The sequence below is a fragment of the Asterias rubens genome, chromosome 10 (genome assembly GCF_902459465.1).
Source record: "Asterias rubens chromosome 10, eAstRub1.3, whole genome shotgun sequence".
Classification (NCBI taxonomy): domain Eukaryota; kingdom Metazoa; phylum Echinodermata; class Asteroidea; order Forcipulatida; family Asteriidae; genus Asterias; species Asterias rubens.
This window is the reverse complement of record NC_047071.1, coordinates 5,855,175-5,881,018: the sequence shown is the minus strand read 5'-3', so window position 1 is coordinate 5,881,018 and position 25,844 is coordinate 5,855,175. Positions and strand designations below refer to the sequence as shown.

Genomic DNA, 25,844 nt, shown 5'->3' with positions numbered 1-25,844 from the left:
AGCACTTAGCTTGAGGGATTGAAGGAATTCTACTTGTTATTGTAGATAGCTCAGATTTATTCTATTTATATTGAGTTGCGCTCAGTTGAATTTGCTGTAAAAAATGTTTGGATGTTGTACTTATAATAAATTTATTGTTTCATGGAGTTACAGAGAATATTGCTGCTGTGTTTGTATATTGGGTAATGGATTTGATAGGTTACCTTTTTTGCTTGCAACTAAATGCAAATATTTTGCGGTGATAAAAAAGCGAGTTAATTTAGGGATTAAAATCAGTTGGCTACATGATACTCTGGCAGCACAAAGCAGCTATGTGCAATACTTGTTCCAAATGTATTGCCGAATACGAATAAACACAACAATAAACAGACATCTTTTCCTTCAATCAGCGAAGAAAATCCTCTGAAAATATTTTCTAGACTAAGGATTACATTTATTGACCCATTTTACTCATTGTCATGGACATCTTGGTTGTGCCATTTTGTGAGTCAATGTTGCTTTGTGTTAGACAGTGCAGTGCAAATTTTATGGGACATAGCATTTTACAAGCTGGCAGCACAGTTGCTGCATGTGACATACGCGTAAGGGGTTTAATACACTGTATAACCGAGCCAATGCGTAAATTACCCATTTTAAGTCAATGCGGACAGCCCAGGTAGTTTTCCTCTCGGGTAACTTACCCGACCCAAATGGGTAGTTTACCCAAGCCCAGGGAGATTGGCCAGGTCAGTTTAACCATTTAGAGCCAGAAAGTCCAATGCGGGCGCGACGACTCGGTTAAATCTCCCATCCGTCCATGACACGAAGAAGCTGACATGTTTTGTCATGGAAGAATATTTTTTTCGTACGGAGCCCGAGAGGGGACAGTGGAAGAAAAAAATATGCAGGGGCTAATTCGTTCGCACGGATTAATAATCCGTTCAAACGGTTTAGTAATCCGTTCGAACGAATTAATAACCCGTTCGCACGGTTTAGTAATCCGTTCGATCGAAATAGTAATCCGTTCGCACAGATTACTAATCCGTTCAAACGAATTAGCAATCCGTTCGAACGAATTAGTAATCCGTTCTCACGGTTTAATAATCCGTTCAAACGAAATAGTAAACCGTTCGCACGGATTAATAATCTGTTCAAACGAACTAGCAATCCGTTCGAAGGAATTTAGTAATCCGTTTGCACGGTTTAGCCAAGGCATAAAATGGCGCATGCGTAAGCGATCCTACTAAGTCCGGGAAGGGACAGTGGAAGAAAAAAATATGCAGGGGCTAATTCGTTCGCACGGTTTAGTAATCCGTTCGAACGAATTAATAATCCGTTCAAATGGTTTAGTAATCCGTTCACACGGATTAATAGTCCATTCAAACGGTTTAGTAATCCGTTTGCACGGTTTAGCCAAGGCATGAAATGGCGCTGCACGCATGCGTAAGCGATCCCCTCACAACAACACTTTGCTTCAAGATGGCGTTAATAATTCGTTTGAACGGATTAGTAATCCGTGCGAACGGATTACTATTTCGTTCGAACGGATTACTAAACCGTGCGAACGGATTGCTAATTCGTTTGAACGGATTAGTAATCCATGCGAACGGATTACTATTTCGTTCAAACGGATTACTAAACCGTGCGAACGGGTTATTAATTCAATCGAATGGATTACTAAACCGTGCGAACAGAATATTAATTTTTCGAACGGATTACTAAACCGTGCGAACGAATTAGCCCCTGCATATTTTTTTCTTACCACTGTCCCCTCCCGGGCTTAGTACTTACGCATGCAAGCAGCGCCATTTCATGCCTTAGTTAAACCGTGCGAACGGATTACTAATTCGTTTGAACGGATTGCTAATTCGTTCGAACGGATTACTAATTCGTTCAAACGGATTGCTAAACCGTGCGAACGGATTACTTAACCGTGCGAACGGATTATTAGTTCATTTGAACGGATTACTAAACCGTGCGAATGGATTATTAATTCGTTCGAACGGATTACTAAACCGTTCGAACGGATTACTAAACCGTGCGAACGAATTAGCCGCTGCATATTTTTTTCTTACCACTGTCCCTTCCCGGGCTTAGTAATTTCATAATAAATCAATTACTTTTTAAAACAAATTCTTTTCGCGAATACAAATCGTGGCCTCCACCTCACCCCTTCATAGCCACACCTACTCCACCATTATACAATCATAAATAAACCTGCACTGTTTCCCACTTCAACAGTAAGTTGTTTAAAATAAAAGGCAGCAAACAGAAATATATTGGAAAGAAACTTAACAAACACCTTCCAGCTAGTTCTGACTCCCAATTTTTCGTTGTTCACTTTTGGAGCAGGTTTCAGTGATTTTGCAACTCAACCCGGCTCAAATCAACTGGTTAAAACCACCCCGTTAAAAGTGAATGGGTGGGTTGGGGGGGAGTGGCTTCCGGTCAATCAAAATTGTATCATCTTTACAGTGGGTGTGTGTGTGGGGGGGGGGGGGGCTGGGGGTTCGCTGCGCGTTAAAAAACATCTTTTAAAATCATCACTTGGAAGCATATACAGTAGGCCTAGCATTTTATTAAAAAAATATAGATTTCCATAGGATTGGGGTAGAGTATGATAATAGTCCTGCACGCAGGTGTTGGATCGCTATTTTTTTTTTTAAGCTAAAGCAATTTTTGTTGAAGAGACAAACTGTTCAAGTTTGATGACGATCGCTATTTTTTTAAACGCTAAAGCAATTTCTGTTGTTAGCCTATGTATATTATACACGTATGTATACAGGCCCCAAGTGAAGCTGCCGCGGCTATAAGAAAAACAAATTTCTTCAGACAAACCTTGATATAGTTGCAAAATCCATCTTATAAAAGGTTTGTTGCACTCACTTTCTGCTGAAACAATTCTTGTTTAAATAGGGGCCTATTCCCCCAAAGTGATACTGTGTTCAAAGCTCAATGAGAACGACACCACTTTCATTAGTAAAAGAATGTTTAACGTCTCACATGAAGCAAGTAGTGAACAAAAATAGTAAAATGAAATAAAATGCTACACTGCGGTAACAGAAACAGACATTAATTTATCAGGAATCAAGTCGCACACACCCTTCATCTTAAACCGGCAGCTCTCCGTGCCGGCGTAGGGGGCGTCCTATGAGCTCTAGTTACCCAGTGATGGCTATCCACATGACCACGGCTGTCAGATCCTTCCATTTTGTTTAATTATCAGAATTAGTACAAATTGAATTGAGCACCAGACAAACAAACTAATCTAAATATACAGGCATTACATTGAAGACAAGGTTTAACAAGGTTCTTGGTTTTAGTAAGGTTTTCACGACATCGTTTGTTTTTATGTCAAGTTTTCCCTTTTCTTGAAAAGTTCTTGTAGACAAGGCATTCATTTCACGTTTTATGCTTTACTGTAATAATTCGATACAGGATCGTATATAGATTTTCTAAGTTAAAAATTAAAATGTCAATAGTCACTGAATCAGAAGTTTTACACACGTCCTGTCAGTGCAGTGGATCGATAGTCCTGTGTAAATCATCTTCAGATTAATGGATGTTCTCAAATTTTGAGGAAACACAACTTACTTAAAAAACAACAACAAAACAACAACATGGGGATTTTAAAAGGAATCGTTGAAACGGAGCTTTATGCAGTGAGGATTGTAGTGAGTTTTCAACGCAAACTATGCTAAACCTTGCATAGAATCACGCCTTAAATTGTTCAAGTCACAAACACATAATGTGATTTGGGAATTATTTTGTGAGGATCGAGTGCCCGACGGCCCGAGCTAAAACTAGGCCAAGGATCATTCAGCTTTCTACGGTTCTGGGATATCAACGCCCGGCACTAGGCGAAACTTCACCAACCCTGGATAACAGAGGAGGTATTGCGGTCACTGCCGTTCATAATGACACAATTTCTGTAATAACATGTTATTTTTTACCAGTGTATAATGTGGGACATACCGGAAAAAATCGAGCTCCACATTTCCGCCCGGACTGAATCGTATCCCGGCCGGGCGGATTACTATTCCGCCCTGTCGGATTCCATCTGGGCAAGTCCGCCCAGCCGGGCGGAATACTAATCCGCCCGGGCGAATTTATAGCGAAATTAGGATATCCGTTGGATGGGTTTTCATACGTTAGGGTAGTCCGCCCGGGCGGATTTTTGTTATAGTGGGCCCGATTTTTTTACTCGGGGTGTCCTAAAAAAATACACTTCCGTATATTTTTTGTGAGAGGGTGGAGTTTGTTTCTGCACTCTAAACTAAAGAGTTGAATCCAACGCTTGCATGAGTTCGGTGAGTGACTACACTTTGAATGCATTGAATCCAGCATTTGTGAAGTATTCGGTCAACAATTTAACTGCCAGTTTAACGTGTAAAACGCTAATTTATTTGAGAAATGTTGAAATAACACTTAATTTTTTTAATTAACCCTTTTTTGCGTTATCAAAAATTAAAAATGCTAGATTTAACAAACAAAACGCTGGATCCAACACTTTGAAAGTGTCGTCACTCACCGAACTCATGTAAGTGTTGGATTCAACTCTTTAGTTTTTAGAGTGGGAGTGTGGATCATTGTTAAAGAGATGCAGCATAAAAGACAATTATTTTGAACTTATCTTTTGCATACCAGTTATTGGAGAATGTTAAATTCCGCCGTGTCATTATCAACGACTACCTAACGTCACCTGATAAGAAAGCCTTCCGCCTACTTGACTTCGGGTGTAAGCAACAACATTTTGTTCTCTCGCTGAATAATTGAGACATTTACTCAGAATTCAGACTTTGTGCTGGGCCGAATGTGTGATTCCATTTTCTGTTTCTGTTATCGCAGCTCGCTCTTACCTTAACACTGTCAGAGGAATCAAAACAACAAAACAATACAAAACCCAACACGTGGAATCATGTATGACCACTTGACAAACATTTCATCATCCCGAAATTCCTTCTTGACCAGCCGCATGGAAACTAATGAGGTAAAAACAAACAAGACATGCATTTTGGCATTATGGTTTTGTATAAACTGGCGGCAAATTTATGTAAAAGTAACGAAATAACTACAAAATAAAAGTCGACACCTGAAGGAAAATGAGTGGTCATGAGCATCAGGTCACGGGCACAGTGGTTTCTTTCTGTGCCTTTTTACTTTTACCTGGCCCGGTTTGAATCCCATCTCAGATCGGAACCTTTCATGGATTGGGTGTTGGAGTGCCTGCTTGCCCCCCCCCCCCCCCTACCCCCCATTCCGGTGTTCCTCCTACTCTAAACTGACTACACCATTCTCTGTCCTGTGAGCACCTTGCGCTGTTTGATGTGATCATGAAGTAAATACAAACTTTACAAATGTACTAAGGTAAAACTGTAGCATAAACTGCTTGTGAGGATTTTTTAGAATTTAAACCCCAAAGTTAACAATATTTGACAATCCCCTAAAGTGACATATTTACTTGTCTGTACCTCTTATGTTGTAGACATCACTTCGGTAAGTAAAACATCTCGAGAATGAGTGATCTTTGGATCAGGTCCTTTCCTTGTTCCTGTGCTATTAATATACAGACAAACAAACGAAAAGGTTATCATAAAGTGAACCGAGATTGATGAGCAACTCCTCTTAACAATGTGCACATGCAGGAGAGGACTGGTGCAATGTTACTGTCGTTAGGGTTACAAACTAAAAACAAACAGCTCACTCCCCTTGTGCGTGATCCTTTCCCCTTGGTATCATCCCTAGATAATAAATAACGCCGTTCCTTATTATTGCGTAACACTTGTTACGTGATGCACCGAACGCACCGCGTTCTTCCTTGGGCGCGCGTACATACGCGATACGCGCTCTCTAGGGCTTCAGCAGACGATAGGTGTTTTAGTGTGTGTGGGGGGGGGGGGGGGGGGGTGGGGTTGGCTAGCTTGAAGCCCGGATGAAAGCCCGGATGGAATCCAAAGCCGACTGAAGCCGTGGAACCAGACTGAAGTGAGCACCAAATTTGAGCCCAAAACCAAATTTGGTGATGAGCACCAAATTTGTTGTCAGCACCAAATTAAAAAGAAACCTGTCAACGACCGTCAATGACCGTCGAAGACAGTGCGATGGGATTGTACACGCGTAAGGTATGGGCAGATACAAAGCCAAGAGTTCCAACTAAATTGGAAAGTATGATTAATTTTTATTTCATAAATCTGTTCCACATACCCCTGGCTATATCAGATTTGCGCCTCAACTTGTTAAGTCTGCTAATAAGCTCAGCCCAATTAATTTAATAAGGGAAGAATTTACGAGTTGTTGTACTGTATACGCTGTATGCGTAAGGTATACAAAGCCAGGAGTTCCATCTAAATTGGAAAGTATTATTAATTTTTATTTCATAAATATGTTCCACATTCCCCTGGCTATATCAAATTAGCGCCCCAGTGATTTAAGTGTGCTAATTAGCTCAGCCCAAATAATTTATTCAAGGAAGAATTTACGAATTTGTGTACTGTATGCGCTGTGTGCGTAAGGTAGGGGCAAATAAAAAGGCAAGAGTTCCATCTTAATTGGAAAATATTATTAGTTTTTATTTCATAAATCTGTTCCTTATACCTTTGGCTATGTCAGATTAGCGCCCAATTGTGTAACGTTTTCTAATGAGCTCAGCCCAATTAATCCAGTTAGGGAAGAATTTCGTACTGTATACGCTATTATGCCTAATACATCAAGCGAGGGTATAGGCAAAAACTAAACAAACGAATTCCATCTAAGTTGGAAAATATTAATATTATTTATCTCAGAAATACGTTCCACATACCCATGGCTAAATCAAATTAGCACATCGACGTGTTACCTTACCTAATTCTCTCAGCTCAATTAAATTAATCAAGAGAATCATTCACGAATTTCTTACTATACGTTGGGGGATATACTAAACACACGCGTAAGGTATGGGCAATTACAAAGCCAAGAGTTCCATCTTAATGGGATAATATTATTATTTTTTATTTCAAAAATCTGTTCCTTATACCTCTGGTTATGTCAGATTAGCGCCCCAATTTGTTAAATCTTCTAATTAGCTCAGCCCAATTTATTTAATCAAGGAAGAATTTACGCATTTTGGTACTTTATACGCCGGTAGTGTATACTTAGATAGCAAGCGCGTAAGGTATGGGCAACTTCATAAATCTATTTGTTATACCTCTGGCTATGTCAGATTAGCGCCCCAACTTGTTAAGTCTGCTAATTAGCTCAGCCCAATTAGTTTAATAAGGGAAGAATTTACGAGTTTTTGTACTGTGTATTACGCTGTTTATACTTAGATAACAAGCGCATAAGGTATGTACAATTACAAAGCCAAGAGTTCCACCTTAAATGGAAAATATTATTAATTTTTATTTCATAAATCTATTCCTTATACCTCTGGCTATGTCAGATTAAAACACACCTCTTGCTCGTTCTGTATTCTGATTATGGGCGCCGTTTGTCCATTAATTGTTTGACACTTTTAAGACATGTTTTTACCATGGTTTACAGCAATTAGATGTAAACCATAGAAACTGTTGCCAAATCCTGTTATGGTTTACATACCAGTAAAGTATTTGTTGTGTATAAGTTTATGGTTTACAAACCATGAACATACAAAAAACATTTACAAATCGTGGTTCATAAACCAAGAAAATTTACGCATCTTAAAAACATGGTTAATAAACAATAAAAACTGAAGCATCAAATTCATCGTTTACAAATCATGGTTTATAAAACATGAAAATTGAGACATCTAAAAAATACGGTTTATAAACCATGAAAATAGAAGAATAAAAATTGTGGTTTACAAATCATGGTTTATAAACCATAACAAATGAACCATAAAATCATGGTTTGTGACCATGGTTTATAAACCATGAAAATCGAGACTTCTTAAAAAACATGGTTTATAAACCATGAAAATCGAGACTTCTTAAAAAACATGGTTTATAAACCATGAAAATTTACACATCTCAAAAACGTTGTTTGTAAACCATAAAAAAATGTGCACTTACAAATCATGGTTTACAAACCATAAAAATTTGCACTCACAAATCATGGTTTACAAACCATATGTGCACTCAGAAATCATGGTTTACAAACCTTAAAAAATGTGCACTCAGAAATCATGGTTTACAAACTATAAGAAGTGTGCACTCACAAATCATGGTTTACAAACAATAAAAAATGTGCACTCACAAATCATGGTTTATAAACCATGAAAACGTGCACTCAGAAATCATGGTTTACAAACCATAAAAAATGTGCACTCACAAATCATGATTTATAAACCATGAAAACGTGCACTCAGAAATCATGGTTTACAAACCATAAAAAATGTGCACTCAGAAATCATGGTTTACAAACCATAAAAATGTGCACTCACAAATCATGGTTTATAAACCATAAAAACGTGCACTCACAAATCATGGTTTACAAACCATAAAAAATGTGCAGTCAGAAACCATGGTTTACAAACCATAAAAAATGTGCACTCATAAATCATGGTTTACAAACCATTCTAGTGTGCACTGACAAATCATGATTTATAAACCATAAAAAACGTGCACTCACAAAATCATGGTTTACATACAAACCATAAAAAAGGTGCATACACAAATCATGGTTTATAAACCATGAAAACCTATATGATCGTCTCAATTAAACCTCCTTCAATCAATGTTTAATGAACACTCAGGTCAAAACACCTTTGAAAAAATATTTTTGAAGAAAAAAGACAAAAACAGATCCCGGAGCGATTTCCCAGGTTTATATATATTGAACTTGTCGCATCGCTTTGCAAACGCTTTATTTAGGCACAACGCCTGCATTGGCAATAACTGGCATAAAAACTCCTGGATCTACGGCCGACGACAAGACTGACATTACGAGTCCGTACATCAACGATCAACATCAACGATACTGTCCGAATGTTGACGACAACACGTTCGGAACATTTCGGATAACTTCGAACCTCCTCTTTGGTCACGTGATTTTGGGTGATACCGGACCCTAAATTCGACAGAGCCTAGTCGGAGATTTTTGGGTCTGGGAACCAGACTATCTTCACGCTAACACAATCGTGCCAATTGAGGGCGCATTTTAACTTCAGTAAGTAAGACGGCGACGTCCACAGTCGAGAAAAAGAAAAATGGAAAGTCTTCATCGAATTCAACGATCATGAAGCAGGTAGGTATTTATTTGATTTAAAGAAATTAAAGACATTCCTTTACCGCCTGTTCCTCTGCTTACAGTCTTTCTTACAACTTTACAAGTTAATGCAATTGCAACGCCTTGGTGATACTGATAGTTATTTTTTGTTGCTTTTTATTAATATTATTTATTAGATTTTTAGGAATATTAATAATGCTCTCCTTCCTGCGGTGAGGAGTGGTGCACTGGTCTAGTTGCAGTTGCGATAACGTAACCCTCCTCCCGACGGCCGCTAGCCCCACCTGTGTGGCCAAGGATAACTGAATCCTTAGCCACACTTCCACCCCATTTCCTTGTTTATATGCAGCTAAGAAATAAAACAATTCTGGTGCCTTATCTACAACTACGAGCCACCCGGCAGTATAAACCGGTTGAATGTGTTCACCAAACTCTTAGCTTGTTTTGTGTGTACTGAAAAGTGAAACAAATAAAAAAATTAAAAGCAATTTTTCGTGAACTACGTAGCACGTGCACGTAAAAAGTACACAAGCTTAATTTACATAAAACGGCCGTTGATTTGTAATCGCGCCCTCACGGGCCCACAGCTCGGCAGGCCGATGACGTCATGTTGATTCGCATATTCCAAGATGGCTGCGCCGTGTACGAAACGATGAAGTTGGGGTCCTACTACTTGCCGTCAACTCGCCGTCAACTCCTCCAATATATATTTAAAATCCACAAAAGAAGCATAGAACTGTAAAGTATCAGCTCAAAGAGAATTCGTGTAAGTTTTAGGTCATATTTCGGAATAAAAATTGAGGTTTTTTTCTCGTGAAAAAATTATCTCGAAGCAGCAAAACCGTCGGCCGCCATCTTGCTTTTTCGTTTTTGTGAATGAAATTTTACCGAAAACCATGAGAAATATGTAGTTTAGCCCAGACTTAACAATTCCGTGCCCCATTTATAAAATGTTCATGTAAATTTAATGAGTTGACGTCACAAAAAAGAGTTGACGGCGAGTTGATGGCAAGTGAAGTAGTAGGACCGCCAACAGCAAAGTTATCGTTAAAAATTTTTTACTTTTTTTTTATTTGTTTCACTTTTCAATACACACAAAGCAAGCTAAGATAAGAGTGAGGTGAACACATTCAGCCGGTTTATACTGCCGGGTGGCTCGTAGATAAGGCGCCAGAATGTTTTTATTTCTTATCTGCATGAGGAAATGGGGTGGACGTGTGGCTAAGGATTCAGCTATCTTTGGCCACACAAGTGGGGCTCTCCTGTGGTGATTGGAGTTTATTTTATTATTTTATTACACTGCCAGCAACTGTTTGCAACAGTTCTGAACTGTGTAACTGTTCCTTTAAAGGCAGTGGACACTATTGGTGATTATGGTACTCAAAATAATTATTAGCATTAAACCTTACTTGGTAACGGTTGCTGGGAGAGGTTGATATTATAAAACATTGTGAGAAACGGCTCCCTCTAGTAACGTAATTTTCGAGAAAACATTTTTTTTCCCACGAATTTGACTTTGAGACCTCAGAATTAGATTTTGAGGTATTGAAACCAAGCATCTGAAAGCACACAACTTTGTGCAAGAAGGGTGTTTTTTTCTTTTATTATTATCTCGCAACTTCGACGATCAAAATTAGGTTCAAATGTTCACAGGTTTGTTATTTCGTTCATATGTTCAGATACACCAAGTATGAGGATTGGTCTTTAACAATTATCGAAATGTCCAGTGTCTTCAAGCAAAATTTTGCATGACATCCTTAATGATTTTTTTGCAAAGTTAAAGTGAATTTACATAACAAAAAAAAGAAGGGAAAAACCTCTAAGAAAATTTTTGCTGGAAACCTGATATATAATCTATTGTGTGATTTTGTTTTGTCTTATTGTATGTGTTTATTTGTTGATATGCTTTTTATAGCACCACTCCATAGGCAAGCATGATCAGCAAGCACCTCGGTCACATCACTGGGGGGAGTTAATCTCCAAGCAATCCCCACCCAAGGCTATGTCTGTTGTAGATATGGACTCCCCATCCCTAAACCCAAAATCCATTGACCTTGAGGGACCTCATCTGCATCAGCCGTCATCCCACCACAAGACAAGTGCACACCAACCGTAAGTAAGGCCTGCAATAGCACTTTTTGTACAGCCACTTTTTCAAAGAACACATTATTCATGGGAACAGATTGATTTCAAGTGATTATGAATACAAAGACCATTATTGCTGAGAAATTAAGGATTAGACAACCAATTATTTTACCTTAACAAAGGATATATAACAACCGATATCCAACAATATTTCAAACTTAAATTACAAACAGATGGATTTCTAGCAAGTGGCTTTGATGCCAGCTGGATGTGTAGAGGGAGATTGTTCCATAATAATGTCCATGCTTTTATGTAATTGCTCATAATATGAGCAGAACAAGGGGATGAGGTTGTAGCTACGGTGGGACCGGGTTAATTGATACAGATTTTGTTTGTGGTGTGCCGTCTGGAACAGTGGTAACAGGGGCAAATGGTAATAATATATTTGAGTTTATATAGCGCTTTTTCACTCCCGAATGGGTGTCTCAATGCGCTTCAAATTATTACCCCTGGTCACTGGGCGTTAATTCACTCCTTAAACCATCTCAGCTCCCTGGGGAGTATACAGCCTTGTGCAACAAATGCGCTACTCGGCTAAATCAATCACAAGAACCATCTCTGCCCTCACAGGTCCCCATTTACCCCTGGGTGGAGAGAAGCAATAATGGTTAAGTGTCTTGCTCAGGGACACAAGTGTCACGACCGGGATTCAAACCCACACACTGCTGAACAGAATCAGCAGAGCTTGAATTCGGTGCTCATAACCGCTCGGCCACGACACCCCACGGTGCCATTTCTGTGTGCCCCCCCCCCCTGTGTGTGTTGGATCCTTTACAATGTGCTACAATTAATCAACTTTGCAATGTTGACTGGTGAGTGCTTTGTACTTATCTATTGACTCACAGGCTACCATCGGAGTTGGTTCGTCCGGATGCCATCAGCATCCATACCATTCAGTTGTTCAGGAACAATCGACGCATTCGGACTATCATTGCAGCTTCTCAGCAGCTCCAACAAGAAAGCAGTGTAAGATTGTTTATAAATCAGCAATAAGAATTTATAAATACACTGTATATCAAACTATTGTTTACTTGGACTAAGTATAAGGTTAGGCTTTAGCAAAGGTTGAAAATGCTTTATTACAATAGGAAGTGTTTTAACAGTTGTCTGGTTGTAGTCTAGTTCGATAGTTCAAAGAAATGCAGCCCCTTTACTTCAGTGGACAATCACTCTACAACATCACTTACAGTGCCTGTTGTTAATGGGTTACCAATGTTGAATCATTAAATTGGAAAATATTAGTAATTAGAGCTTATTAACTTAGTGAACTAAAGTGCAGGAGAATCTGTGTTAAATAAGGGAATCAATGTGTGGTGAAGAGGTTTTCAACTAGTGGTTTAATCCCAACGAGGCCTGGTTCTTGATAATTTTACCGAGACGAAATTATCAAGAACCAGGCCGGCGGGTTTAAACCACTAGTCGAAAACCGATTCAACACACTTTGATTCCCATTCATGAATACCTTTTCGGTCAAAAGACATCAACACTTTTTGGTCAAAAAGTAAAAAAAATGCAAAAATTATAATTGTACAATGATTTCTTTCAACACAACACCCCTCCAGCTATGAAATGGTAAGGCCCTCGGGTAAACAACTCCTTATGTGGCACAACTGTTTCAGCCATTGCTTTTTCGACCAATAGGAATGAAGAGACTGTCTTATAAGCACAGGTGAAAGCTCGCGTGTCATGCCCATGTTTCAACACTTTTACTGGTCATAAACTAAGGTTTATACACACCCACGTGACGTGCTCTCCACCAATAGGAATAACGAAACTGTCTGAGGTATTTATGAATGAAGTCTTAACCTTTCTGTATTTGTTCTTGCTTATAGAAATGGGAGGACAGGAGTCACAGGCCTAGGCTGCAGTCTCTGCCTGCTACGCCACTGTTATTATTGCCCTCCAAGAAAATAGGCATACCTGCCAGTGACAACAGTGGTCAGAATGGGCATAGAGAGGAGTAAGTCACTATGTTTTAAGGCTAATTCAGCTACTCATCAGGGGTGGGTCACTTCTATCTATGGCTAATTCTTAAAATCATCTCACAATGGATGTACAGTTGTTGTTTGTTAATTTGTTTTTGGATAGGTGCTGTTTCTGGTCGATGTAACTAAGCGTAACCATATGGTTTCTATCTTTAGTATCTGGCTTATTTTTGTTATTTTTTTTCATTTTCCCCTATTATGCTTCTCCCACTGTCCTCTCCCCTTTGGTTCTTTTCAAATGATAACAATTATTTGGAATGATCCGTGGAGAAAAAACATAAAAACCTTCAACTGAGTCAGTTTTGTATTGCTTTTCAGTTCTAGTTTCTGTAGACCCAAAATGCATACTAGCACTGTGGAAGTAGATGAAGTAACTTCCAGAAAGCTACGCAGGAGAGCCATTGCTACGCTGTGTGCACATGCTGGATATGAAAGTGAGTATTCACTGAGGGTTTTCCTTAATTCACTTTGTGTCCTTATTATATGCCTTAAGACAGATGCGTCCCAAATTGTGCATTGAGGTGGAGGTTTTCAATGGCAGACTTGGAAACCCTAGGTGGCTGAAGAATGACCAGGTACATGTAGTTCTCTGGGCATTGCACAATTCAAGGCATGCGCACATACCCCAGAGCAATGTAAGTCTGCTGCCACCTGGCATCTTAAAAAGGATGGCCAGGGCACACACGCAATCTTTTTAAATATATCCCCCAACTTAAGATTGTAAAAGAGCAGTTGTCACATTTCTTGTTTTGTTTGTATTGAGTTGTATTATGCACTGCTCTGGACCACAAATCATTTATGTAAAATGGAGACGGTTATGGGAATAAAAGGTTAGCAACGAGGTCTTAAACGGCCATTTAAATACCCCAAACAGTTTTGCTGTTCCTATTGGTGGAGAGTGCGTCACGTGGGGGTGTTTAAACGGTCGATAAAGACCAGCTGTGAGCTGTTTATAACCGGTTGTTTTCAGAAACGTTTGTGTGAGTGAGCCCACAACCTCGTTCGCAGGATTGAACGATCTCGCCGCGTCTGTTTAGCCCATTGATACGAGGATGCATAGCGCACAAATACATATCTGAAAACTGTCTCATAAAAATGCACCACATGTACAGAGCTAGACGTCGGGAAACAGATAAGTTTTTACAGAGGTTCCTACTTTATTACGCCTTTTTACCATAATGGCATTTATGAATGGGAATAAATGAGTAGTGACTGTTTAGGAACTCGTTGCTTCCCTTTTATTCTATTATTTAGGCCTTGCACAGCGGAAGGCAAGGGCCTTTATCGCACAGCCACGACCCTGCAAGGTTTTAAATGGCTGTTTAAGAACAAGTCACTACTCTTTTATTCCCATTCATAAATGCCATTTTGGTACAAAAGACGAGATAAAGTAGGAAACTCCGTACAAATTTTCCGACATCTGAGCTCTGTTTGTGGGGTGCATTTTTATGAGACGGTTTTTAGATATACATTCTGGCAGGGTGTATTGCATCGTCGAACCCATAGGCTAATGGCGCGGCGAGATCAATCCCCAAGGGGACAAGGTTGTTAGCCAACCTGCACAAATGCTATTTGAAAACAACCGGTTATAAACAGCACCAGCTGGTCATCCATTATCAAAAGTTTAAACACTCTCACGTGACGACCTCTCCACCAATAGAAAGAGTGGAACTGTCTGGGATACGACCTCTCCACCATAGAAAGAGTGGAACTGTCTGGGGTACGACCTCTCCGCCAATAGAAAGAGTGGAACTGTATGGGGTACGACCTCTCCGCCAATAGAAAGAGTGGAACTGTCTGGGGTACGACCTCTTCGCCAATAGAAAGAGTGGAACTGTCTGGGGTACGACCTCTCCGCCAATAGAAAGAGTGGAACTGTCTGGGGTACGACCTCTCCGCCAATAGATAGAGTGGAACTGTCGTGGGTACGACCTCTCCACCAATAGAAAGAGTGGAACTGTCTGGGGTACGACCTCTCCACCAATAGAAAGAGTGGAACTGTCTGGGGTACGACTTCTCCACCAATAGAAAGAGTGGAACTGTCTGGGGTACGACTTCTCCACCAATAGAAAGAGTGGAACTGTCTGGGGTACGACTTCTCCACCAATAGAAAGAGTGGAACTGTCTGGGGTATTTATGAATACAAGTTACAACACCTTTTTTTCACCATTATATGACACCCTTTCTACCTCTTCATTCTGTCCAATTATAGATGCCTTTTTAATGGATAAGGAATTATTGCATTAGGAATCTGATATTTGTTTTTCTATTTCTGATGTGAATGGTGCTACACAAGCCTGTGTGTTTCATGCTGGTGATAATCAATTCTGAAAAGAAAAAAAAATTCAGTTATGTGTACAAGATAGTTGTATCTTTCCTGGACATTCTATGAATGTATACATGGAAAAAACATTATGAAATTGTTGTACTGAATCAATTGCTACCATTCTGATTGTCATATTCCACTGTGTGCAAAAAGACAGGAGTAAAATTTGATTTTCATGTTCCCAAAAGTGATCATACTGCTCTTTTAGCCTCTAATGGGAGATATATACAAGATGGCTGCACTACAATAATGGTCCACCCATTCGAGGTACATTATAGTGTAGATTCGTAACATAATCTACAGTTGAGTGTAGATTCATTACAAACATAAGTAAACAATATGTATTTGGTTTGCGGTAACACCATGTGTGTATCTACTTGCCAGGTAGAGTTGTTCTTAGAGAACTGTCTTGCTTTATTCTACTGTCGCGGAGTAGATAATCGGAGGTTCGGGAGACTTCTCAGTTCTGAAAAGAACTGTCTTGCTTTATTCTACTGTCGCGGAGTAGATAATCGGAGGTTCGGGAGACTTCTCAGTTCTGAAAAGAACTGTCCTGCTTTTTAACTATTACCAGGGCGGATGGTATAGAAAATAGACTGGACTACTACTTTAGCTTATAGGATCGTAATTAACTGTACTGCTGCGTAGTCCAGTCTATTTTGTATACCATCCGCCCTGGTAATAGTTTAAAAGCAGGACAGTTCTTTTCAGAACTGAGAAGTCTCCCGAACCTCCGATTATCTACTCCGCGGCAGTAGAATAAAGCAAGAGAGTTCTCTAAGAACAACTCTACCTGGCAAGTAGATACACACATGGTGTTACCGCAAACCAAATATATATTGATACCTCACCATACAATGCCTCAAACCCTACATAAGTAAACAGTTCAACGTGAAAATTACTGTCTTTCCAAACTGAAAGATAGCATGAAGTGCAACAAAACATAGCTGAAAAAATCTTATCTTTCAATTTACAAACATTATCCAGTTTAGTGACACAGTTTATTGTTAGCTGAGAAAACTGCGCTGCACTCAATAATGCAAGCAGTAAAGTATGCAGTGTGACCAACCGCCAGTTGACAACGTATCCGAAATTAGATAGACTAATTAGTGTTGTTACTATTGAGAAATCCAATTCATTGAAACTGTTATATAACCAATGGGGGAAATAGTTTAAGTCAGAGAATAGACTCTACAGTGTAGATTCGTGACTACCATGTACTTGTCTTCGGCTCGTACACTTGTTCTCCTTAACTTACAATCTGGACATGATTTCATTAATTTGTCGCTACTCTCTGATTTATTCTTATTGTTAGTGAGTCAGGAGTCTGCTGTTGAGACCTTAGCTGATGTTTTACAGGAATACTTAATCAAAGTCTGTAAGTTGCTAAGAGCAGCGGTTGACAGGGAGGCTTTGACTGGGTCTACTGGATTCCAGGTTAGTAAGCAGTAGTCTTATACAGGGCCAAATGTCATCAAGCCTGAAAGCACAAAAACATGCTAAGCACAAAAGAGTATTGCCTAGATAGATAACCAGCCAAAATTACATTAAGTCTACATTGTTGTGATTGGTGCCCCATTTATATTTTGCTTAGCAGAGAAATTTGTCAAGCAGTATTTTCTGCTAAACAGCTTTATGAAATTGGGCCTAGGTCTTAAGACAATCATTCTGGGTCAGTTAATGGATATTATAATAATAATAATAATAATAATGATAAAAATAATAATAATAATAATAATAATAAAAAAAAAAAAATAATAATAATAATAATAATAATAATAATAATAATAATAATAATAATAATAATAATAATAATAATAATAATAATAACAACGACAACGACAACGACAACGACAACGACAACGACAACGACAACGACAACGACAACGACAACGACAACGACAACGACAACGACAACGATAACGATAATAATAATAATAAGACTTGTAATGCGCACGTATCCACCCTGCTGGGTGTTCAAGGCGCAGTAAATCCAACAACAAACAAAACAAAGCAAAAACAAAACAAAGAAAAAACAGACACAACAAAAAATTAGTCCTTGAAAACCTGTGACATAAGATAAGTTTGAGAAGAGATTTGAATGTTGTGGTACAAAGACAAGTTCTAAGATTAAAGTGTAGAGAGTTCCAGATGCGTGGCGCAGCTGAAGAAAAAGACCTGTCCCCCCATGAGTGTCGAGACTTGGGTTCAATGAGAGCATGGAACTTGATTGAAGATTTCTTGATGGAGTGTAAACTTCTTGGAGAAGTTCAGAAATTATGCTTCAACACAAGAGGGAACCATTTCAGGTGTTAGTTTTGGTGTATATTATTTGATTTATTTTCGTTGTGTAAATTGTGAACAAGTGTTATAAATTTGAATGACTATTTTTATCTTTAATGTTCATTTACTAAGATATTGTTTATTATTTGGCCCCCAAATGTAATTTAGTTGAAACGTTATGTGAGTTGAATTCACAATATACAGTATTCCGTCATAAATCCTGATCAACTGCATTTCTCTGTATTCCAAGGATTCCTTGTCCCAAGTCTTACAGGAGAGCGGTGTTGGGAGCACAGACACCCTCTTCAAGTTCTGGAAAACAAGAATCAAGGACTATCATAAAGCCATGCAGAAAAGAAACACACAACTCCGAGAACAATATGACAAACTAAGGGTGAGTTGAGTAGAGAAACGGATAGTATTAGACTAATGTGTCCTGAACATACAACAGAAGAATTTGACTCATAATAGTAATACTTATAATTTGACTCATAATAGTAATACTTATAATAGTAATAAGGCTTCTTAAAGCGCACATATCCGTCACTCAGTGACGCTCGAGGCTCTTTAACATACGTATTTCCCTGCAAGGTATGTATGACTATATTTGGATAATAAGACCTACTCCTTTTACATACATGTAGCATCAGCCACCAATATAAGGTGCTTTGGGGTAATATACTGCCAACATAATTAATAATAATAAGGCATTCTTATAGAGCGCATTTCAGTTCTGAGAGAACTCTCAATGTACTTTAGTTAAGTTTACTTAAATATAAAATATACAAAAACAATTGAGCAAACATGAAAGATTTAAGGTGTGTATTTTGAAGAGGTCCGGGTGTATCTGAGAACGGAGGGTAGCAGGAAGAGAGTTCCAAAGGGTGGGTGCGCTGAAAGCAAAGGCTCTTTTACCGTATGTTTTTGTTCTGTAAGTGGGTACTTGTAGGATGCTGTGAAGAGGATCTGAGCAACCTTGTCGGTAAGCTTGGGCGGTTCCTTCGGTTACCCGGTTCTACCCGGTTCCAAATTGAAAACCGGACCGGCGGTTCCACTCTTCTGTGGAACCGGGTACCCGCTTTTGTCGGTTCCGATTTTAAAAGACCGAGTCCCAACTATAAAAGGCTCTGTGGAGCCGATCCTGCGACGAACCGGCTCTAGAAATTGAGGCTTGATGTTGAAAGCGGTGACCGCAGATACAGTGTGCAAAGGCTTCAAGTCGACATGAGTATCAACTATCACGTGTGGCTGCATACACAGTGCACAGCCCCCTCTAATGCATAGGCATCTATACATGTATATCTCATGCATATACATGTACATGTACAGAGTCCAAAGTCCAAATAGACAGCACATTGTGATTGGCTGCCGATATATCCATATTCATAAAAGCTTGCCCCATGCACAAAACACACAGTACTGTATGCATGTACAGGCATGTACAGGCATGTACACTTGTATGTACAGAGACGACACACTGCATGCACTACGGACGTACTGCACTACAGAGACGACACACTGCATGCACTACGGACGTTCTGCACTACGGACGTACTGCTACACAACGGACGTACTGCCGGCTAAATCAAAGACTTGTTTAAATGCAGGGAGAATAGGTGCTCGGTGGCACGATGTCTGATTGACTTGGGGTGGGTATTCTGGTATTTTCGTTAAAAATAGATCGGCTCCAATTGTGTGTGTGTGAGCTTGGGACCGATGTCTGATTAACTTGGTTATTTTCAGTTAAAATAGATCGGCTCGTGTGTGTGTGAGCTCGGGACGGGCGGCTTATGTTTTATATTGAGTTGGAACCGGGTATGTCTCAGAACCGAGCTTTTTTTCGGAACCGGAACCGAGCCCCAAATTTCTGGAACCGCCCAAGCTTACTTGTCGGAGAAGACGATGTAACCAGTCGGGAAATGTAATGAGGGGATAGACCATGGACAGCATTGAACGTGAGGAGCAGGACTTTGTACTGTATGCCAGCATTGACAGGAAGCCAGTGGAGTTCTTGTAGAATGTGGTGCTTTGATTCTGTTGTTTTGAACTAAAGATGAGCCATGCTGCTGAATTCTGGATTCTTTGGAGTTTAGAAAGGTCCTTATCAGGAATGCCATACATGAGACTGTTGCAGTTATCTAGAAGAGATGAGACAAAGGGCGTGAAGAAGGGTTTCAGTTGTAGTTTTGTTTAAGAAGGAGCGATTCTTTCCAATCCTTCTCAGAGCCAGAGAGGCGTTTTGGCAGAATATGTTGATGTGACAACGCATGTTGAGAGTCTTGTCAATGATGATACCCACTGATGTTGAAGACTTGACCTGATCACTATCTTCTTATTTAGAGGAAGTTCACTGGGTTCTTTTCCGTGCTTTACACAACACGCGGGGGGAATGGCTTTACGTCCCATCCGAAGAAGGAAGCATCATGGTTGTTAGTATCTTGCTTAAAGACACAGGTGTCATGACTGGGACTCGGACCCACACTCTACTGATAAAAAACACCATAGCTTGAATTCGGTGTGCTTAACCGCTAGGCCATGACATGCCATGACTAACCAAGGATGAGCTAATGACAGGCTTCAAATTGATCCATGACAACCATTGCTTTTTATAATTTCAGCCAACTCCTTTTTTAGTGGAGGGGGAAGGTTTGCTAGCTTATTGAGAAAAAATATAAATTTTTATCAATCAAATAAGAAGTAGATTCAGTGGAACCTTTTGAGACCTACTTGATTGAAAACAGCAAGTTGTGATCTTTGCTGAATTAATTTAAAATGTTTTTTCACATGTGTTCACATGAGAATAAATAGATTTTAGTTGTGTACGAAAAGCATTTTGAATACCCTTATCCAGTGCTTTTCAGAAAGACTCGCAAAAAGCTCTCTTACGTCATCATTCGTGTTACGTCATGTGTTGGAGCTCCAATTTGTATAGCCACTTTGTTGCAGCAAGGAGGTAAAACAAAGAGACTCCCACACAACGTCAAAGTAGTGTAATTTTTGCGCTAGATGCCAACGGAAGAAGTGTTTGTAGTTGTTTTCTAAACCTTGAGGCTGGTGCTTCATTTTTTTATCAACAATTACGAAACAATTACGAAGTGTTCAAACAACATAATTACAACTAAATGGTAAACATTCCCGCTTTAACAAATTCGCTCAATTACATGTTTAACTATTTATAATGTGTGTATTTTCAGAATCCTGGAGATGTTCCAATGTCAGGGGATAGCAAGTCACCGAGGTAGGTCTCTTGTACATACTTAAATAATAATAATAATAACCCGTTTTTATATAGCGCTTTTCACACCAGGAGGGCGTCCAAAAGCACTTCATATTATTACCCATGTTCACTGGGCCTTAATTCACTTCTTAACCCATCTCAACTCCCTGTACATTAATTAATATGCGCTACTCAGCTAAATCAATCACAAGAACCATCTCTGCCCTCACTTGCTCAGATGCACAAGTGTCACGACCGGGATTCAAACCACACTTTGCTGAACAGAAGCACAAGAGCTTGAGTTTGGGGCTCTTATCCACTCGGCCACCACACTTGTCTATCTATGTCAGCCTGTTACCCTGTCATACTTTGTACACACAACACATACATGTACTTGTAAATGTGTTCTTGCGGATATTTTTAACAAAAGCCTACACCTTCCTCCTCCTGTCTTTGTAGATTTGGGATTTCTTGTAATCCACTGATTTGGGATTTCTAGTAATCCACTAATTTCTGATTTCTTTTTATTTACTGGTTTGTGTAATCCACTGCTTTTGATTTTGTTTGTAATCCAATGACTTTGGATTTCTTGTAATCCACTGATTTGGGATTTCTCGCAATCCACTGAATTGGGATTTCTTGTAATCGGCTAATAAAAATCATCCATATTCTTGTAATCTACTGATCTGGTATTTCATGTAATCTGCTAATTTGGGATTTGTTGTAATCCAATGATTTGAGACTTCTTGTAATCCAATTTTCTGTTTTTTTTTTATCCACTGATCTGGGATTTCTTGTAATCCACTGATTTGGGATTTCTTGTAATCCACTGATTTGGGATTTCTTGTAATCCACTGATCTGGTATTTCATTTAATCCACTGATTTGGGATTTCTTGTAATCCAATGATTTGGGATTTCTTGTAATCCACTGATTTGGGATTTCTTGTAATCCACTGCTTTGGGATTTTTCTCAGGGTGAAAGAGGAACCCTTTGTGGACATCCAATTTCCAGACAGTGAACAGGACTCCTCCGAGGTCACACCTGATGCTACGGAGCACCCAAATCAGCCGTTGAATTTCCAGTCCCTCTCCAATATGGAATTGGAAGAGCAGACAAGGGCAACGACCAGCATTACAGAAGATGAAAATCACTGGTATCCACCAACCTATGTCAAGACTGAAGCAGTAACTGAGGCTAGTACCAACAAGCCTGATGATGGAAGAGACTTGGAGACACAAGAGCACAGTGACCAGGTGAGTGGAATAATGATGTCAAAAATAGCTGAATCTATAGAGCATATCATTGACAGCTGTATAGACCGTATTGAATATGACGTCACGCGACTCAAATATCTGACCAACAAGATGGCGTCTGTGCGTGTGTGTCTGCGTGCATGTGCCGTTGAAATCAAACCGGGAATGTTGCGTGCTGCGTGCTTGGATGATGTTTCAGTTTGGACGTGCATACGGTTTGCCCTACAAGATGGGACTTTTCATAGCAAAAAGGGGTTAATTCAATACGGTCTATTTGTGCAATATCAAATTAAAATATGTTTGGTAATGTTGTCTCTTAAAAACTGATAAAACAGACTTTTTAAAAGTCATTTGTAACAGATATTAGTTTATGCACTCTGATTGGTCGAAAACCATGTGATATAAAAACCGGCTCTGTGAAATACAAAATAAAATGGCCCTAAACAACCATTGTTAACAACAGCTTGCATGTTGTGTGGGGCACTACCAAAAATAATGTTTTTATGTGTATTGTTTTTTTTATTTATTTGGCAAGAGATTTTGGTCCAGTTTGCTAGTGCATACCGCATATAACCACACATATACTTGAATGGGCAACAATGTATCAAGTTATTTATGATAAGCGTTTGAAACCGTTTGTTATAAAATGCATATGGTAAGAAAGATGTTTTTAAAGTAGAATATAATGTTCCAAACAAATATGCCTCGAAATTGCATGGTTTTCTTTATTGTCGTGAACGAACACAGCACGCCATCTTGTGCAGTCCAGTTTTTTACTCCATCAAAAGGCCGACGGTGTTAGTACGCAAAGTAAAAGGAAAACCTCGCAATTTGGAGGCATTGATCATTATTATCTACTTTTAAAACATCTTTCTATCCATATCGATTTCAAAACAAATGGTTAAAAAAGCTTTTCATGGACCGAAAAAAGGTGACTGTATGTACATGAAACAGACACAAAGCTTACACCAACCAAAGTATTTCCATGTAGAGTATTGTTAATATTCAGAGCTCAAAGTCTGATCCAAGGAATGAACCTTGAACATGACTAGAGCATTAAACAAAATATTGATGAAAGACAAATCACAAATTCTGATGTTTTTGTACTGATTTATGTCATCCAAGGTATTCATTAATGGGAATAACAGTGTGATGACTACTGTGACGGCCGCTGTTATTGAACCACACCTGCTGTTGTTCCCTTATTCATTATTTACATTATTTAACCAAATACAAAATCATTTTTTGTGTAAAATTGTCTGTTCATTAGTAATCTGACACTAGCAAAACAACTTGAATTACAGGGTGAGGAAGAGATGGATACCAGTCAATCAAGTCGGTCTCCAGCCGTTGTAGTTGATGTTGATGTTACCTCACCACAAAGCCGCTCCAACAGAGAAATAGCTCCTATGAACCCAAAGAAAAAGTAAGCAAACATCACACTCTTAAAAAAACAAATACCAGAAAGAACGAAACAGTTAGAAGCTCATTGTAAAATCTTTTAGGAAATTGAAGCACATAATTTATTCCTCCCAAAAATCACTCATTTGGGAACTTGATTTTCTTTGCATTCACATGAGGTATAAACTTGAATTTAATAACTTGCAATGAATTGTTCTAACATTTGACCTTGTTTGGTGTGTGGAACGATTAAAAAGATATTTTATAGCTCCAATGCTGGAGTAGTAGGAAGGTAGATGTCACCTGACTTTAGTACTTGACATTTGTGTTCAGCACCTACATGCAGAATTAAAGGCAGTAGAAACATACTTGGTAACAAGCAATAGAGAGCTGTTGATAGTGTACAACATTGTGAGAAACAGCTCCCTCTTAAGTAACATAGTTTTCGAGAAAGATGTAATTTTCCACGAGTTTGATTTTGAGACCTCAGATTGCGATTTTGATGTCTCTTTGTGTGACAAAGGTGTTTTTTCTTTCATTATATCGCAACTTCGACAATCAATTGAGCTCAAATTGTCACAGGTTTGTTATTATATGCATATGTTGAGATACACCAAGTGAGGAGAGTGGTCTTTGACAATTACCAATAGTGTCCAGTGTCTTTAAACTAAAAAAAAAGGTACACAAAGTGCATTTTGATATCGAAAATATAAAGATAGTGATGGCCAATCAGAGCGAAACAGTTATTGGTTGAAAAAGAAGATCAAGATGACCATCTTTCAAGACAACCAATTCGTACAAATACATCAGTTATAGGTCGTACTTACAGTAGTAATTTAAAATTTGATTGTCGTCTTTACCCATAGGAAGAAGAAATGAAAGCATGGAAGACATTTTGTTGCATCGGTCCTCAGTCTACCTGCTGTAAAACCAAGCCAAAGTCTGCTCTATTTAATGTGAATTCTCTACACCGAGAAAACTCTGCATCAAGGGATACAAATTTTCATCATTAGTGACAAAAATAGTTTGAACATTTCTACCTCCATGGTTTGAACAACCAAAAGTCTAAACTAAAATAATCAAATCCAATTTTAACAAATCCATAATTTGTTCACTCCATTCCGCCAGGTGACACAATGTATATGCTGCTTGTAACTAAAAGTAACAGGTTTAAATTATTGCATAGCTCCAGCAAAAAAGTACGATTCAAACTGTTTATAATAGCTGCTGGACAATCTCGGTGGTCTAGTTGGTAAGACATCTGCTCTAGAATGGCAAATGCCGTGGGTTTGAATCCTATCGAGTGATATGTCTGTGGATTTTATTTTGTTCACAAGTTTTGGGACGGTCTTTTGGACATACCATATTTCTGTTATGAGAATTATCTCTTCATACTTAAAAGCAGCACTGAATAAATAAAAGAGTCTTACACAAACAAGTTCTTTGTTTCGTTTTGTTTCATTTGTGGTATTTCGAATGACTGAATTTGATCAATAGAATTAATGACAACAACTCACATTGCAGGAAAGCATTGGTGGAGTGAGTTTGGGTGGGGTTGGTTGGATTAGCATGTGGGCTTACACGCAACATTGCTTTGCACAATGTATTTTTGTTCTAATTATGCCCACATTATGCCCAGGTTTTCTTCAGAACGTGGAATATCAAATAACTGTCATAAGGGTGTCTGCCCTGGGGGGAGGGGGGCTGCTGGGGAAAGTAAAAGAGCCCTCTGTTGCCAAGCTGGTAATCCTTCAGTCAAACTTTGAAATAACTTGATTGTATTTGAAGGAATATGATCTAGCCGTATGTATTCAGAATGCATAGCAAAATTCAACATGCCTTCTTTTGGATTTAAAACCATCACAAAATGAATGTACTTTTCAGAGTATCGACATTTGCAAATTTCAAATCCTCTTTTGAAATCGTCTTAAGCCATCCACTCACCCAAACTGTTGGTTAACAAAACACTCTTTACAACCCTGTGAGGATAATATCAGAACTGCCCTTGCTCTAACCAGTAGCTGACATCTCTAATTAAAGATGCTATGTCAGATTTTTTGCCGATTCGACCCA

The 25,844-nt window shown here is 39.0% G+C and overlaps 1 protein-coding gene across 1 annotated transcript; it reads left to right on the top strand.

Moving 5' to 3' along the window:
- Positions 1 to 9,069: 9,069 nt before the first annotated feature.
- Positions 9,070 to 25,209, top strand: LOC117295255 (STAGA complex 65 subunit gamma-like). Its single transcript, XM_033777799.1, has 11 exons — positions 9,070 to 9,177; positions 11,075 to 11,271; positions 12,150 to 12,270; positions 13,137 to 13,264; positions 13,608 to 13,723; positions 16,931 to 17,052; positions 18,149 to 18,292; positions 21,093 to 21,136; positions 22,091 to 22,370; positions 23,675 to 23,796; positions 24,638 to 25,209. Exons 1-11 carry the CDS (start codon positions 9,169 to 9,171, stop codon positions 24,648 to 24,650), a joined length of 1,296 nt encoding a protein of 431 aa, XP_033633690.1. The 5' UTR covers positions 9,070 to 9,168; the 3' UTR covers positions 24,651 to 25,209.
- Positions 25,210 to 25,844: the final 635 nt, after the last annotated feature.